Raw genomic sequence first — 18,985 nt, 5'->3', positions numbered from 1 at the left:
ACAGGCTATCCTAGACTGGGTATTGTGTAATAAGAAAGGAATCATTGACAATCTAGTTGTGCAAGACCCTTTGGGAATGAGCGATCATAATATGTTATAATTCTTCATCAAGATGGAGAATTACATAGTTGATTCTGAGACTAGGGTCCTGAATCTTAATGAAGGAGACTATGATGGTATGAGGCACGAGTTGGGCAGCATGGTAGCAGAAGTGGCTAGCACTGTGACTTCACAGCGCCAGGGTCCCAGGTTCGATTCCTTGCTGGGTCACTATCTGTGCGGAGTCTGCACGTTCTCCCCATGTCTGCATTGGTTTCCTCTGGGTGCTCCGGGTTCCTCCCACAGTCCAAAGATATGCAGGTTAGGTGGATTGGCCATGATAAATTGCCCTTAGTGACCAAAAAGGTTAGGAGGGTTATTGGGTTACGGGGATAGGGTGGAAGTGAGGGCTTAAGTGGGTCGGTGGTCTTTTCTGCACTGTATGTTCTATGTTCTGTGATGGATTGGGAAACATTACTTAAAGAGATGATGGTGGATAGGCAATGGTAAACATTTAACGAGCACTTAGATGAACTGCAACAATTGTTTATTCCTGCATGACACAAAAGTAAAAACGGGAAAGGTAGCCAAACCATAAGTTACAAGGGAAATTAGAGATAGCATTAGATCTAAGGAAGAGGCATACAGATTGGTCAGGAAAAACAACAGGCGGATTAGGGGCGGTTTAGAATTCAACAAAGGAGGTCCAAGGGATTGATTATGAAGGAGAAAATAGAGTACGAGAGTAAGCTTGTGGGAAACCTAAAAACTGACGTTTCTATAGGTACGTGAAGAGAAAAAGGTCGGTGAAGACAAATGTTGGTCCCTTGAAGTCAGAAACAGGGGATTTTATAATGGGGAATAAAGAAATGGCTGACCAACTAATTACATACTTTAGTTCTGTCTTCATAAAGGAGGACACAAATAATTACCAGAAATGTTGGAAACATAGGGTTTAGTGAGAGGGAGGAACTGAAGGAAATTAGTATTAGTAGCCGATAAATCCCAGGGCCTGATCATCCACATTCCAGAGTAGTTAAGGAAGTGGCCCTAGAAATATTGGATGCATTGGTGGTCATCTTCCAAGATTTTATAGATTCTGGAACAGTTCCTACAAATTGGAGAGTAGCTAACGAAACCCCGCCATTTAAAAAGGGAGGTAGAGAGAAAACAGAATTATAGACGAGTCAGCCTGACGTTGGTTGTAGGGAAAATTCTAGTGTCCATTGTAAAAGATTTTATAGCAGAGCACTTGGAAAACAGTGGCAGGATTGGACAGTCAGCATGGATTTACAAAAGGAAAATCATGCTTGACAAATCTACTGGAATTCTTTGAGGATGTAAAGAGAGGGAGAGCCACTGGATGTGCTTTATTTAGACTTTCAGAAGGCTTTTGACAAAGACCCACATGCAAAATTAAAGCGTGTGGTGGGAGCGGCACAGTGGTGCAATGGTTAGCACTGTTGCCTCACGGCGGCTAGGACCCGGGTTCGATCCCGACCCCGGGTCACTGTCCATGTAGAGTTTACACATTCTCCCCGTGTCTGCGAGGGCCTCACCCCCACAACCCAAAGATGTTCAGGATAGGTGGATTGGCCACGCTAAATTGCCCCTTAATTGGAAAAAAATAATTGGGTACTCTAAATTTATTAAACAAAAATGAAAGGGCATGGGATTGGGGATAATGTCTAGAGTTGGATAGAAAAATGGTTGGCAGAGAAGAAACAGTAGGATTAATGTGTCTTTTTTTCAAATGGCAGGCAGTGACTAATGGGATACTGCAGGGATCGGCGCTGGGACTCTAGCTATATATTAATGATTTAGATGAAGGAACTAAATGAAACATCTCCAAGTTTGCAGATGACACAAAGCTGGGTGGGAGGGTGAGCTGTGAGGAGGATGCAGAAATGCTTCAGTGTGATTTGTACAAGCTGAGTGTATGGGCAAATGCATGGCAGATGCAGTATAATGTAGATAAAAAATTGTGAGGTTACCCACTTGGCTGAGGAGGAATGTCCTTGCTTTAGAGGGAGTGCTGGGAAGGTGTACCAGATTGACTCCTGGGATTGTGGGACTGACATATGAGGAGAGATTGAGGTGATTAGGATTATATTCACAGGAGTTCAGAAGAACAATGGGCAATATCATAGAAACCTGGAAATGAGAAATGTCTTCACCCAGAGAGTGGTAAGTCTGTGGAATTTGCTACAACAGGAAGCAGTTGAGGCCAAAACATTGTTTGTTTTCAGAAAGGAGTTAGATATAGATCTTGGGGCTAAAAGGATCAAAAGGTATGGGAGGAAAAGAGGGAACAGGTTACTGAGTTGGATGATCAGCCATGATCATATTGAATAGCAGAGCAGACCTGAAGGGCCAGATGGCCTTCTCCTGCTCCTATTTTCTATGTACTTGTTCACAGATCCCTAAAGGCGGCAGGATAGGTTAATAGGATAGTTAAGATGGCATAAGCACTAGGAGCAGGAGTAGGCCATCTGGCCCCTCGAGCCTGCTCCGCCATTCAATGAGATCATGGCTGATCTTTTGTGGACTCAGCTCCACTTTCCACCCGAACACCATAACCCTTAATCCCTTTATTCTTTAAAAAGCTATCTATCTTTATCTTATGAACATTTAATGAAGGAGCCTCAACTGCTTCACTGGGCAAGGAATTCCATAGATTCACAACCCTTTGGGTGAAGAAGTTCCTCCTAAACTCAGTCCTAAATCTACTTCCCCTTATTTTGAGGCTATGCCCCCTAGTTCTGCTTTCACCCGCCAGTGGAAACAACCTGCCCGCATCTATCCTATCCCCTTCATAATTTTATATGTTTCTATAAGATCCCCCCTCATCCTTCTAAATTCCAACGAGTACAGTCCCAGTCTACTCAACCTCTCCTCGTAATCCAACCCCTTCAGCTCTGGGATTAACCTAGTGAATCTCCTCTGCACACCCTCCAGTGCCAGTACGTCCTTTCTCAGGTAAGGAGACCAAAAATGAACACAATATTCCAGGTGTGGCCTCACTAACACCTTTTACAATTGCAGCATAACCTCCCTAGTCTTAAACTCCATCCTCTAGCAATGAAGGACAAAACTCCATTTGCCTTCTTAATCACCTGTTGCACCTATAAACCAACTTTTTGCGACACATGCTCTAGCACACCCAGGTCTCTCTGCACAGCAGCATGTTTTAATATTTTATCATTTAAATAATAATCCCTTTTGCTGTTATTCCTACCAAAATGGATTACCTCACATTTGTCAACATTGTATTCCATCTGCCAGACCCTAGCCCATTCAGTTAACCTATCCAGATCCCTCTGCAGACTTCCGGTATGCTCTGCATTTTTTGCTTTACCACTCATCTTAGTATCGTCTGCAAACTTGGACACATTGCACTTGGTCCCCAACTCATCTATGTAAATTGTGAACAACTGTGGACCCAACACTGATTCCTGAGGGACACCACTAGCTACTGATTGCCAACCAGAGAAACATCCATTAATCCCCACTCTTTGCTTTCTATTAATTAACCAATTCTCTATCCATGCTACTACTTTACCCTTAATGCCATGCATATTTATCTTATGCAGCAACCTTTTGTGTGGCAACTTGTCAAAAGCTTTCTGGAAATCCAGATATACCACATCCATTGGCTACCCGTTATCTACCACACTGGTAATGTCCTCAAACAATTCCACTAAATTAGTTAGGCACGACCTGCCCTTTATGAACCCATGCTACGTCTGCCCAATGGGACAATTTCCATCCAGGTGCCTCGCTAGTTCTTCCTTGATGATAGATTCCAGCATCTTCCCTACTACCGAAGTTAAGCTAACTGGCCTGTAATTACCCACTTTCTGCCTACCTCCTTTTTTAAACATACGAGATGCTTGCTTTTATCAGTCATGGCACAGATTATAAGAGCAGGGATGTTATGTTGGAACTGTGCAAAACTGTGGTTAGACCACAGCTGGAGTACTGCATGCACTTCTGGTCGCTTCAATATAGGAAGAATGTGATTATACTGGAAAGGATGCAGAAGAGATTAACCAGAATGTTGACTGGGATGGAGCATTTGAGCTATGAATAATAATAATCTTTATTAGTGTCACAAGTAGGCTTACACTGCAATGATGTTACTGTGAAAATTCCCTGGTCACCACATTCCGCCACCTGTTGGGTACACTGAGGGAAGAATTCAGAATATCCAATTCACCTAACAAGCATGCCTTTTGGAACTTGTGGAAGGAAACCGGAGCACCCGGAGGAAACCCATGCAGACATGGGGAGAACATGCAGACTCCACACAGACAGTGACCCAAGCCGGCAATCAAACACGGGTCCCTGGTGCTGTGGAGCAACAGTGTGAATCACTGAGAAGAGAGGCTGGATAAGCTGGGGTTGTTTTCTTCAGAGCAGAGGAGGCAGAGAAATGACCTGATTGAGGTGTATAAGATTATGAGAGGTATGGGCATGGTAGATAGAAAGCAGTGTTCCCCTTAGAATCATAGAAGAGTTGTAGTATCATAAAATCCCTGCAATGCAGAAGGAAGCCATTCGGCCCATCGAGTCTCCACCGACCCTTTGAATGATCATTCTATCCATGTCCACCCCGTCCTATCCCCGTAACCCTATAACCTAACCTGCACATCACAGGCCATTAAAGATACTAGGGGGCAATTTATCATGGCCAATTCACGTAACCCACACATCTTTGGACTGTGGGAGGAAACCGGAGCACCTGGAGGAAAATCTCACAGACATGGGGAGAATGTACAAATTCCACACAGTTACCCAAGGCCTGAATTGAACCCAGGTTGCTGATGCTGTGAGGCAGCAGTGTTAACCACTGTGCTGCCATACCATTCACTAGTTGAAGGGTCAATAACAAGGAGGTATAAGGTGAGGGACAAGCGGTTTCGAGGGGATTAGGGGGAAACTTTTTTCACCCTGAGAGTGATGGGAGTCTCAAATGCACCATATGAGAGGGTAGCAGATGCGGGAAACCTCACAACCTTTAAAAAGTACATGTATGAGCATTTGAAATGTCATAACATTCAAGGCTGTGGGCCAAGTGCTGGAAAGTGGGAATGTAGATTCAGTGTAGTTTTGGCACTGCAGGTTCGATGGGTTGAAGGGTAATTTCTGTACTGTATGATTCTATGACATTATAATGAGGAGTCATCTCTCCCTCTCATAAACCGATGAAGTGCAACATCAGAATTTCAGGACTGAGAGCAGGTTTGCTTTCTCGGTTTTGAACATTGCATAACCAAAAGGCCACGTGCAAAGGAAATGCAATTTGTACAATAGTGGCTTACCACAAAAATAAAATTACTGAAAGATATTGAACCCATTTTGTTTTGGTCTGAATAGCTAATTACTGTCAGATATAATGAGAAGTTAAATTAATTAAAACCATGTTGTTGTGCTTTTGCTGGAGTTCTGAACTAATGCTAACAGGAATAACTTTAACAAAAATTAAACTCTTCAAGTAAATGTCAGAATCAAGTCCCATGGGCAGTTCTGGTTGCAACAGTGATTTCCATTCAATATTTTGTAATCCTTGTTGAAAGAGTGTTGAAATGTTTACTCTGTGCATTTGAAATGAAAAGAAACTTTGATATTTTTAAAATGTGATTGAAAAAAGTCTTCAAAACTATTAACCTCCCCCTCAAACTATTAATTTCTCCCTCTGTAAGTTAAATTGACTTTAAACATTTCTCACTTATTCAGCTAACAAAGGGATTGACTAGTTTGGAAAATCCTATTATATGCCGTTAGCTGGTCTCAGCTGGAATGGCTTTATTCTTCCGACTCCTGACCATTGCCCAGTGACCCCTGTCGGAAAGTGTGCATACTGGGTGAGGGCAGAAGTCAATTCAGCTGTGATGCCTCTACAGCTAAATAGCCTACCGAGGGAATTCTGATAGGTTGCCCTTTGTATCACTTTGTGGAGTTGATTGGACAGGGTGTTGCACTTTCGGCTGGTGGCAAAACTCCCTCAACAACATGACATTGAATATGGCTCCTCCAAACCCGTAGGCCCACATGAACGGAAATTGGCACTCAAATAATGTTCAGGTAGTATGCGAGTGTAGAGACACAGTGCCACAACCTCTTCAAACCTCTGTTCCCCTCCTCCGTGCCAGAAGTTCTTGATTGACTAAAACATTTTTTTTTCAACTTCATCAAGGCGCTTCTCTTCAACTATCCCTGAAGTATACAGAAGATTATGACTCAACCCCTCCAAATGTCACTTTCAATACAATTCCATTTCATCCCAATGGTGAGTATCTGCAAACATTCTCTTAAGGGATGGGTTTACCGGGGAACAACATAATCTCAGCATCTCTTTCAGAATACGATTGGATGGCAGCACGGTGGTGCAGTGGTTAGCACTGCTGCCTCACGGCGCCGAGATCCCAGGTTTGATCCCGGCTCTGGGTCACTGCCTGTAAGGAGTTTACACATTCTCCTTGTGTTTGCATGGGTTTTGCCCCCACAACCTAATGATGTGCAGGGTAGGTGGATTGGCCACACTAAATTGCTCCTTAATTGGAAATAAATGAATTGGGTACTCTAAATTTATTTTTTAAAAACGATTGGATGGATGGTCTGCTTTGGGAATTGGACTGGAAGTTCGGAGGGAAATAGATGAAGACCGTGGTTATTGAATACTGCATGGGACACAATCCTCACAGTTTTGTAGTGAAGAGAATGGAGCATTATTCACAGAGAGCAGTAAGCTTTTGTGGTGATGCAAAAATAGATGATCGTTCTGGAGTTATTCTGCCTCCATTAGTGATCATGGAGTATTTACACAGAACATACTTGGAGATTAAATGGGTGTCATAGAATCCATGAATAAGCCAATTTTAATGGTATGCGGAAGAGATGCGGAAGGGTTTCATTGCTGAATGATCTGCTCTTGTTTTTATGTCCTCTTATAAGTTATCAGTTACTTGACAATTCATTCCACTTTTTTTTCTGCTTATCCTTTGTTCACAGTGGACACAGTTTCAGCCAAACCATGTATAGACTTTCTTGAAAATCCCAGGAAATGGGAAGAAGGCTTTTCCTTGACAACCATTCTACTTACCATTCAGGTAGGATGACATTTATACAAGGTGGGGGGGGGGGGCAGAGAAGGAGACAAGAATCAGAGATTGGGACTGTTTCCAGGTCTCAGACCTTCAGAGCAGGGGAAATACTTACTAATTGTGATTTTCACATGGACACCCCTCAGTTGACATTGAGATAGGTACTCTGTCCAATTAAGGATGGTGGGCTGGTGGGGGAGCGGAAAGACGAAGAGGAGGACCATCTACAGGGAAGCCTGAGACTATTGTAACACCCAAACAGGCAGAGAGAACTTCAAGATCTGCCTCTAATGTCGGAACCCCGACCTGCCATCATATGCCCACCTCCAGGCACCTAAACTAACTCCCCCTGCCTGTGGGAACTTGGAGGTTGACTCAAAAATTCTAGTACGGGTGGGTAGCTCTGCTGGCTGCTAGGTCCTCCTCTGCAAAAATAGCCTGGAGACAGGATGGAACAAGTAAACCACCACTCCAGTCAGCAGGGTTAATTTTCAGTCCCAAATCCAGGCAATTATATCTTTCATGTTCATTTGAAAGGAACTGATGGTTCTGTACCTTTACATTAATAGCATGCCAATGTCCAAAGCTGCCAACTTTTAATGAGCTAAACTCTGAGCATTCACTAGCATCTGGAATCTGTACTTTGGACTCTGAGGGCAGAGGCTTTAAGTATAGAATTGTGGGGCTGGCTTTTATGCATCCTCTAGTAGGGACTGGTGATACATTGGCCTGGAGTTTAGCTTCAAAGACATGTGAGGACTGTTTTAAGGTAGGGAATCCTAGAAGAACAAAACTGCCAGTTTAGTCAAAAATCTCCAGAAACTGGAGCAAGATTCATGAAAATCAATAATCAGCTAAGTACTTTGTAAGGCTGTATGGGTGGATTGACACCTCAGGCCATCCATCCTCAGTTAGACCCTAACATACCACATTAAAGTGCTGCCAGTATGTCCTGGTCATCTTTGCTACTATCTGCACTTTCAGTCAGCGGAAGCAAGCATAAACCCTATTTATGGAAGCATTTTATTGTGTGTTCAGTGGGATTTACATTTGATCATTTATTCAACAGAGCTGTCAGAGTCAACCATGTCACATAAAGAAGGCATATGAGGGGCTGTAACACTGAGCTAATTATGCACGGGTCCATAATTCTGCTACTGTGATAAGAGAGCCAAGTGTAGCAGCATATATGATGGGAGTCACTCATGGATCCCAGTTTTATAAAACCCCAAACTACACCAATGCCAATATAAAAGCTATTCTGAACAGCAGATGGCCAGCAGGGAACAGGCTAATGAGAATAGCCTGGAGGAAAAGTGTCAAGTGGGGAAATAAGACAAGATGGTTAGTGAAGGTAGCTTTAATTTTTTCTGTTTAAATCAACACTTCTCCTTCCTGACACTCTCCAACAGAAAGATAATCTATACATATTGTGTTTTAAATACAACTAATGCATTAAAAAAGTCAATATATGTATGTGGTACTATTTAACTAATCAACAAATCATCAATTTAACTTATGTATGAAATCCACTTTGATATCATTGGCATCACTCAGACATAGTTGAGCGAGGGGCAGGATTGACAGCTCAATATTCCAGGATATAGGATCTTCAGGTGAGACAGGGAAGGATTTTCAACAATTTCAACAATTTTGTTCAGGGAATCAATTACAGCAGTAAGGAGAGATGGCATCTTAGAAGGCTCTTCAAATTAAACCATATGGGTAGAAATTAAAAACCCAAAAAGAGCAATCACATTGCTGAGAGTGTTCTATAGGCCCCCTAACCGTCCAAAAGAAACAGGGCAGCACGGTAGCATTGTGGATAGCACAATTGCTTCACAACTCCAGGGTCCCAGGTTCGATTCCGGCTTGGGTCACTGTCTGTGTGGAGTCTGCATATCCTCCCCGTGTGTACGTGGGTTTCCTCTGGGTGTTCCGGTTTCCTCCCACAGTCCAAAGATGTGCAGGTTAGGTGGATTGGCCATGATAAATTGCCCTTAGTGTCCAAAATTGCCCTTAGTGTTGGGTGGGGTTACTGGGTTATGGGGATAGGGTGGAGGTGTTGACCTTGGGTAGGGTGCACTTTCCAAGAGCTGGTGCAGACTCGATGGGCCGAATGGCCTCCTTCTGCACTGTAAATTCTATGAGGAAACAGAAGAGAGTCCAAAAGAAACAGAAGTGATAGGGTAGTGATCATGGGGTTTTCACCTTCCCCCGACATTAACTGGGGTAATCATAGTCTGAAAGGTTCAGAGGGAGCAGAACTCTTAGAATGTGTCCAGTAGAACTTTTTAAGCCAATACATAGAAGGTCTGACAAGAGAGGGGGAGGGGGTCCCAGTAGATTGGCGGGGGGGGGGGGGGGGGGGGGGGGGGTCCGGACCTTACCTGAGAAAGGACATATTGGCACTGGAGGGAGTGCAGAGGAGATTCACTAGGTTGATCCCAGAGTTGAGGGGATTAGATTATGACGAGAGGTTGAGTAGACTGGGACTGTACTCATTGGAGTTTAGAAGGATGCGGGGGGATCTTATTGAAACATATAAAATTATGAAGGGAATAGATAGGATAGATGCGGGCAGGTTGTTTCCACTGGTTGGGGAAAGCAGAACTAGGGGGCATAGCCTCAAAATAAGGGGAAGTAGATTTAGGACGGAGTGTAGGCGGAACTTCTTCACCCAAAGGGTTGTGAATCTATGGAATTCCTTGCCCAGTGAAGCAGTTGAGGTTCCTTCTTTAAACGTTTTTAAGAAAAAGGTAGATACCTTTCTAAAGAATAAAGGGATTCGGGGATATGGTGTTCGGGCCGGAAAGTGGAGCTGAGTCCACAAAGATCAGCCATGATCTCATTAAATGGCGGAGCAGGCTTGAGGGGCCAGATGGCCTACTCCTGTTCCTAGTTCTTATGTTCTTATGTAATTTTAAGTTACCAAGCGAGGCAAATGGTTGAAGTATCAGTGGGGGAGTATTTTGCAGGCAGCGATCATAACTCTGTTAGATTTAAGATTGTTCTGAAAAAGGACAAGGATGGGCCTGAAATCAAAGTTCTAAACTGGGGGAAGGCCGATTTTAATAAGATCAGATATGATTTTGACAGAGTGGACTGGGAGCAGACACTTTTAAACCTGTGACAGAACAGTGGGAAGCATTCAAGAAGGAAATAGGGAGAGTACAAGGCCAACATGCGGAGTTTGCACGTTCTCCCCGTGTCCGCGTGGGTTTCCTCCGGGTGCTCCGGTTTCCTCCCACAGTCCAAAGACGTGCAGGTTAGGTGGATTGGCCATGCTAAATTACCTGTAGTGTCCATAAGGGTTGGGAGGGGTTATTGGGTTGCGGGGATAAGGTGGAAGTGAGGGATTAATGTGGGTCGGTGCAGACTCGATGGGCCGAATGGCCTCCTTCTGCACTGTATGTTCTATGTAATCTATGTTCCAAAAAAGAAAAAAGGTGGTAGCAACAGATCCAGTGAACCCTGGATATCGAGGGAGACACAGCAGTGGATGAAGAGAAAAGGGGAGGCTTATGGCAGATATCGAGGGCTCAAGACAGCAGAAGCCCTCGAGGTGTATAGAGTGTGCAAGAGGGAACTTACAAAGAACATTAGGAGAACAAAAAGTGGAAGTGAAAGGATACTGGCAGTTAAAGTAAAGGAAAATCTTAAATTGTTTTAAAAGTACATTAAGGGTAACTACGGAAAGAGAAGGCCCATTAAGAACCACAGTGGTTATTTGTGTGTGGAGCCAGAGGACGTAGCTAGGGTTGTAAATAAACACTTTGTGTCTCTGTTCACTAGTGAGAGGGATGATGTGGGCATAGAAATCAGAGAGAAGGACTATGATAACATTAAAGTAATTAACGTAGACCGAGAGGAGGTTCTGATTGGTCTAGCAGGCTTAAAAGTAGATAAATAACCAGGACCAGATGAAATGTATGCCAAGCTGTTGACTGAGGCAAAGGAGGAAATAGCAGGGGTGCCGGCAATAATTTTCAATTCCTCTCTGGCCAAGGTGGCGAAGGACTGGAGGATAGCCAATGTGGTACCATTATTCGAGAAAAGAAGAAGAGATAAACTAGGAAACTACAGGCCGATCAGTCTAACCTCAGTGGTGGGGGTCTATTGGGAGCAATTCTGAGAGACAGAATTAAACTGCATTTGGAGAGGCAGGGATTAATCAAAAAAAGTCAGCATGGTTTTGTTAAGTGTAGGTCATGTCTATCCAATGTGATTTAATTTTTTGAAGAGGGTGACCAGATGTATTGATGAGGGAAATACATTTTACGTAGTTTATTTGGACTCCAGCAAGGCGTTTGATAAGGTCCCACATGGGAGACTGATAGATTTCATAAAATTTACAGTGCAGAAGGAGGCCATTCGGCCCATCGAGTCTGCACCGGCTCTTGGAAAGACCAACCTACCCAAGGTCCACACCTCCACCCTATCCCCATAACCCAGTAACCCCACCCAACACTATGGGCAATTTTGGACACTAAGGGCAATTTAGCATAGAGAAGATACGAGCCCATGGGATCCAAGGAAATTTGACAAATTGGATCCAGAATTGTTGACTGACAGGAAACAGAGTGTGATGGCCGAGGGGTATTTTACAAGGAATCACTACTCTTTGCAGCAATTTAAAGATATTATCATCCCCAAAACTGAAACTTGCGGAACTACCAAATTCCTTAACTTTGTTCCGATCTTTGTCACTTAAGAGTCCAGGTAACATTTCAACCATTCTATTCCACACACTGTAGATGTACATCCGCTGTTTAATACAGCATAATTGAAGGATTCTGCAACCAGCACATTCATCACTGGACTGAAACTTATTGTTACTAAGTTAATGCCTTCTCTTTGGTCAATATCTCCCTCTTCTTCACAGTTTTCTATCTCGTGTTTGGTTTCAAACACACTATTATTGTCATAATATACACACAAGTGTATGATGGTGCAGAGACAGACACTGACTGACACACTGAAAGACCAATCAACACACAGAACACAGCAGCCAATCACCAGACAGGACATGGCCACTATATAGCCAGAGGGCACTAGTTTTCCCGCTCATTCAGGATGCAGCCTCTGAGACAGCCAGAGCCCGTGATCAGTAACACGAACATCTACCATGTGCTAGCAGTATAGTCTGGTCAGGTTAGCATCAGGTCTCCAGTCAACCTAACATAGTGTCAACCCACAGAGCAAGTATGTTTAACAGCTCATAGCTAAATAAAATAGAGTTGTACTTCTACAAGTGTTGGTAGCCTGTCTCTCTCACTGCTCTGGTAAACGCAGTCCTCACAGACCCAGCATACCCAACATATCAATTATATCTCTGATGGCAGTTTGTTGCATAATGGAATTTTGAATAACACCTAAAACACCGACTAACACACATCCTTGGCATTTCTGGGGTTCTGTTTCTGTTGAAATTTCCTCATTCATTCCTTCAGATTTAATTGTTAAAGATGTATCTGTCCTTGTTATTTTTAGTTTAAATCTTCTTTCATATGACGCTTGCGGCCTAATTCTAGACCACTTCGCCATCCCGTTAACATTGTGTCTTCCATAATATGTCTTATTGCTGATCAGCCCATTTGTGTCATGAATGCTGCTGAGAAGAAACGTTTGCCTCGGAACTTTTTGGCCTCTGACATTTGTTCAAACAGGTGTGTCTTTCTGCAGATTTAACTCCATTCAAAACCAGAAACTTAGCACAGTCCATCATTTAAACACCACCATGGTTTGGGGGATTTCTAGATGGAATTTTTTGCAGCCTAGTAAATAGTCTACATACTCTTCTATGGAGGTATCATCCAACTCTCTGTCAAAATCTGACCAGGCCTCATAAGTGCTTAATAAGTAGTCTTTTTGGTAAATTTTAGCCATGAAAGCTAATAATGTATCCAGACTGTCATCTGAGTCTAACTGATCCAAATCCAATTCCGAGAATACATAGAATATACAGTGCAGAAGGAGGCCATTCGGCCCATCGAGTATGCACCGACCCACTTAAGCCCTCACCTCCACCCCATCCCCGCAACCCAACAACCCCTCCTAACCTTTTTGGACACTAAGGGCAATTTAGCATGGCCAATCCACCTAACCTGCACATCTTTGGACTGCACCTTGCATCTTATTTTGCTTTTGTATGTTAGCGAAAGTGCCAAGCCATTCCTTGTTTTTTCTTGGGCAAGGACATAATCCATGTCCACATGGCAACTTCATTATTCCATTGGTCATAGGGTTGATCCTCCGAAAACAATGGAGGATAGTCATACCTTGACACTCTACACTTGGATTCAGCCATTTGTTTTCCAAGTTTGTTCAAATCACTCTTCTAGGTGAGAATTCATCCTAAGAAACCTTAATTTGTAATCCTTTTTACTTACTATATCTCTGTAATACGAACTTGGAAGGAAGTCTTGACTTCTTCAAATCTAATTTTATTGAGTTCTACAATCAACTATGTGGGCGGCATGGTGGTACAGTGCTTAGCACTGCTGCCTCACAGCTCCTGGGACCCGGGTTTAATTCCGGCCCCGGGTGACTGTCTGTGTGGAGTTTGCACTTTCTCCCCATGCCTGTATGGGTTTCCTTCAGGTGCTCCGGTTTCCTCCCACAGTCCAACGATGTGCAGGTTTGGTGGATTGGCTATGTTAAATTCCCCCTCAGTGTCCAAAACGTAAGGTAGGGTTACGGGGATAGGGTGGAGGCGTGGGCTTAAGTAGTGTGCTCTTTCAAAGGGCCGGTTGCAGACTCGATGGGCCGAATGGCCTCCTGCACTGGAGGGATTCTATGATTATAATTCTACTCCAACACCATAGTGCCACATGTATCCCCTTATACATGTCTATGCAGTCTATCAAACAATAAGTCTATTGAACAATTAAACCTCCATTTCTAACTTAAAACACTGGGGAATATTAACTATTTCCTAACAGATGTACTGTACTTAAGATTTCCAGAAGGCAGTTGATGATATCCAGAAGACAATTTATAAAGTGCCACATCAAAGGCTATTGCGGAAAATGGAAGCTCATGTTATGGGGGTAAGATATTGGCATGGATAGAAGATTGGCTGGCTAACAGAAAGCAGAGAGTAGGCATAAATGGGTCTTTCTCAGTTGCCATGTGGTGTGCCCCCCGGGATCAGTGCTGGGACCTCAACTGTTTATAATTTACACAAATAACTTGGATGAATGGAATGAAGAGGTGGATGGGATTGTTGCCAAATTTTCTGATGACACAAAGCTAGGTAGGAAAGTAAATTGTGAAGAGGACATATGGAGGCTACAAAAAGATACAAATAGGTTAGTGAGTGGGCAAAAACTGGTAAATGAAGTATTATGTGGGAAAATGTGAAACTGTCCATTTTAGCAGGAAAATAAGAAAGAAGGATATTATCTAAATGGTGAAAGATTGCAGACACCTGAGGCGCAGAGGGATCTCTGTGTCCTGATGCATGAATCGCAAAAGACTAGTATGCAGGTACAGCAAGTAATTAGGAAGGTTATTATTTTTTGCCTGGGGAATTGAATATAAAAATAGGGAGGTTATGCTTCAGTTATTCGGAGCACTAGTGATACCACATTTGGAGTACTGTGTACAGTATTGATCATCTTATTTAAGGAAGGATGTAAATGCATTGGAAGCAGTTTACCAGGTTTACCAGACCTAATACCTGAAATGGTCAAGTTGTCTTCCAAGGAAAAGATAGGCACGGTTTGTATATGCTGGAATTTAGAAGAGTAAGAGGCGACTTGATTGAAACCTACTGAGTGATCTTGACAGGTGAATGTGGAGAGGATGTTTCCTCTTGTGGGACAATCAAGAACTGGGGTCACTGTTTAAAAATAAGGTGTCGCCTATTTAAATGGAGATTAGACAAAATGTTTTATCTCCGGGATTGTAAGTCTTTGGAACTCTCGTCCTGAAAAGGCAGTGCAAGCATGTCAAGTAATGGGTTAAGTGACATTGCAATTCGTTGTCTCATTTATGTTAAGTATCCATTAATTGACACTGATATGTAAAGGGGCTTCAGGTGGCCTCTGGGAGGTGGTGTGTTATTAAGAGTTTTGTGCAGAGGCTGTGGAAGTGAAATAAATGGTGTTTGGTGAAAAGGAACAAGAACTTTAGACTCTTCATTTCACAGCAACTAAAACGTATAACAAGCAGAGCCTTTGAATATTTTTACAGCAGTGGTGGATAGATTCTTGATAAGCAAGGAGGTGATAGGTTATTGGGGGAAGATGGGATGCAGATTTGAAGGTACTATCTGATCAGCCATGATCTTATTAAATGGCAGAGCAGGCTCAAGGGGCTGAATGGCTTACTCCTCCTTCTTGTTTATATGTTTCTTCATATGACTAGAAGATTCTTGACTACTACAAGCAGATCTTAGAAAAATGGGTTCATGTTTGACAAATCATGTTCAGAAAAGAATAGAGTTATGCCTCTATGTGTGGGCAGATCAAATGCTGACTATGCGTATATATGCCCTACAGGGAATGGAATTAAAACCAGAAAGAGAACTGGGTATTTTAGTGCCTCACCCTCCAGGGGTTCATGTCCAACACTGCAAGGCTATAGCTAAAGTGAACTAGGATGAAACAGGACAGTTTACTATAAAACAAAACCTACACTTTTGCTCTTAAAGAAGCATTTGGATTGGCCTTAATTAGAAGTATTTTGTTCTGATTTGATGTTGGCTGATATTGATGCTTTGAAAAGGTGCAAGAGAAAGGGGCACAAATTAGAATCCCAGTTTTCAACACTTGAATTACCCAGACAAAAAGAGCTGCATCTGTTTCCAGAACTTTAGAAAAGTGTAGGCTTAGGGGTGATGGAGGGTTTATAGGATAATGAAAGAACTAGATTTGTGTTTATATGGAAGAATAAATTCAGCTAAACAAGTTATGTAAGAGCAGAGACAGGTTGGATGTTGGGTCTTGTTCCTTTCCCAAAGAATAGTGGACTAATAAAACAGATGGCTGGCCAATGCAGAAAACACTGATTTGCTGTACTTCTTCAAGGTGGAGCACCCTGGGTTCTGCTGGGATGTATAGGAACATTTGAATTTGGAACAGGAGTAGGCCACTTGGCCCCTTGTGCCCGCTCTGCCATTCAATAATATCACAGCTGATCCGATTGTAACCTCCCACTTACCCCAATAACGTTTCACGCTTTATTATCAAGAATCTACCGACCTCATCCTTAAAAATGGTCAAAGACTGCTTCCACAGCCTTTTGAAGAAAGGAGTTTCAAAGATCCACTACCCTCTGAGAGAAAAACAATTCTTCTCATCTCTGTCCTAAATGAGCAAGCCTTTGTTTTTAAACAGTGACCCCTCCTTCTAGATTCTCGCACAAGAAGAAACATCCTCTTCACACCCACCCTGTCAAGACCCCTCTTCACATCCACCTGTCAAGACCCCTCAGGATCTTGTATATTTCAATCGAGTGCAAATTACTTTGTCCAAGAGGTAGCCATCCTGTAAAATAAATCAGAATCAGTGTGATCCCCTGGGTTAGCTTTGATCACAGAAAGGGATTGGAGTGGAATTTTCCTGAGTTGATTCCCTAAATTGGCATGGGTTTTTGTCTTTTTGTTTGGTCTCTCTCAGGAGATTGCACGGCTCTGACAGGTGGAAGTATGAGCATCACGGCTCTATGGGACAGGCTAGGCAAACCAGGGTGTCTGTTCCTGTACATCGCTTTGATACATTCTGTGCATTGCTTTGATACATTCTTACATATGATTTCTATATTGGAAAATTCATGTGGATGGCTGTGATGCAGATGCAAGAGTAACAAGTCAATGAAAAGAGTGTACAAATCACAACATCCCTGCTTTATTGCCTCATGCTGATTTACAGGTCGATGCACCTGCAGTAGCTGATGCTTTATTCCAAATCTTCGCAGAAACATTGGAAGAAAGGTTATGGAAAATCAGCATTATTACTCATAAAATATAAGACAAGAAAGTTAATCCACATTCAACATTCACATTTTAAATGCAAATCTTTAAAAAAAAAAAGAATTAATAGAAATGATAAAGCAGTCTGACTTCCAAGTCACGTGTATCCAGGAGCATCATCTCCATCATGATGATGATTGGATTTTTACAACAGAATTACAGTAGCCCCTGTATTCTTTCCAAACCCACATTTATTAAATCTGTAGATGGAATCGACTGTAGAATACTTAATTGCAGAATTCTCTGAACCCATCGGTTACATAATAACCTGCTATGGCCCAAATGACCAAAGTCGTCAATCTAGAAGCACTCAGATTTTAAGAAGAAAGATGCCAAATAAAGGAATCTGTTCCACCCCATAACTGCCTGATTAACAAAGCTGATACGAATGCACAACAAGTAAATGTGAGCAAAGGAATAGTTCAAGACCACCTTTAATGATGATACAAATGGAGAATTTTTTCTTGACTGCACCATAGAATTCAAGCTCTGGTCTGCAGATAACAACTTGCAAAGAAAAAAAGAGTAATTTTGAATGTATGAATCTTGAATATTGCTGAAAAGCTAGACATGTTGCCAAAGCAGATGAGTGCAAAGCGAAAGCTTAAGCAATATGTCTCTCTTTTTAGCAAAATATGAATCCCCAAATATAAGATGCCCAGCTGGATTACATCTTAGTCTGGAAAAAGTAAAACAAAACCGGATCTGGAATGTTGTAGCTTACAACTCTGAATACAATTGGATCAGATCATAGAATAATGACAGCAAAAATAGTCTTCGTTTCAGGTTTCCAAGAACAAGTTCTGGGCAGGAATTTATGCTGGAGCAGATTGAATAAAGATAGTTAACATGAAAAACCTATTTATGATCAGAGGCCCAAACAGATTTGCAAACCTTTGAAATGGAAAAGACAACACGCCATCAGAAGCTTGGATTCTGGTAAAGTCAGTAGCTGAAGCAGTGGTAAAAATAATCCTCAAGAAAGCACATCACTTGAAACCTGATATCAAAACTCACCCACTTGTTCAAGAAAAGAGAGAACAGTTGTAGGACAAAGATATGTTAAAATAGAACATGTAGAAAATAGTTCAAGAAAGTCTATGGTGTTACGCGAGGGAGATATTAGGAAATTAGGTCCAGAAATGATATTGAAGGTGTAGCAAGCAATTTAGGGGTTAAAGTGACTGAAGGAAAATACCGCAAGCACGGCTTCAGAGGGATAGGCCACACCTGGCTGACTTACGTTGTCCCAGTCATACTTAAACTCGTTAGTGGGAATAAGCAAGGTGCCCCAGATCCATTGTTCTTCGGGACATCCTGTCTGACTAACTATTAACCCATTACAGAGTCTTGTGGCCTCTTTGTCTGTCAATGGGAGGTTAGTTGCATATCAATAGCATGGCTCTGTTCTTTTGTATAAATCGGAGTGGGCAATCAAATAGCCAAGATAACAAAGATAGGTTTACGTCTGGAAACTCCAGAGAACCTTTGCTTGAGGGGCTGGGTGGAGGTTCGAGAGAGAGAAAAAAAATCCTGTTTTGAATAGATATAGGAGAAAGCTTTGGAAAAGGGTTCTGAGTAAATGTCCCTAACAAGAAAAATTGCTTTGGAATGCAAGTGTTGCCTTTGTCTGTTTGTATAAGTGTGGGGGCTGGTTTAGCACAGGGCTAAAGAGCTGGCTTTTAAAGCGGACCAAGGCAGGCCAGCAGCACGGTTCAATTCCCATACCAGCCTCCCCGAACTGGTGCCAGAATGTGGCGACTAGGGGCTTTTCACAGTAACTTCATTTGAAGCCTACTTGTGACAATAAGCGATTTTCATTTTCAAGTGGTATGAGTGCTGCATGTTTATTTAAAGTGCT

The 18,985-nt window shown here is 42.5% G+C and overlaps 1 protein-coding gene across 4 annotated transcripts in view; it reads left to right on the top strand.

The window, feature by feature from the left end:
* The window catches only part of LOC140427309 (ubiquitin-conjugating enzyme E2 U-like), an 87,315-nt gene that overhangs the window by 16,138 nt on the left and 52,192 nt on the right, over window positions 1-18,985 (top strand). For all 4 annotated transcript variants that reach the window (XM_072512872.1, XM_072512873.1, XM_072512869.1 and 1 more), the window contains 2 exons: window positions 6,239-6,331; window positions 7,054-7,151. In XM_072512872.1, coding sequence (XP_072368973.1) covers window positions 6,239-6,331; window positions 7,054-7,151 — 191 coding nt within the window. The remainder of the gene's footprint in view (window positions 1-6,238; window positions 6,332-7,053; window positions 7,152-18,985) is intronic.

The sequence above is a fragment of the Scyliorhinus torazame genome, chromosome 7 (genome assembly GCF_047496885.1).
Source record: "Scyliorhinus torazame isolate Kashiwa2021f chromosome 7, sScyTor2.1, whole genome shotgun sequence".
Classification (NCBI taxonomy): domain Eukaryota; kingdom Metazoa; phylum Chordata; class Chondrichthyes; order Carcharhiniformes; family Scyliorhinidae; genus Scyliorhinus; species Scyliorhinus torazame.
The sequence above is the reverse complement of the archived record's forward strand: the minus strand, read 5'-3'. Positions and strand labels throughout refer to the sequence as shown.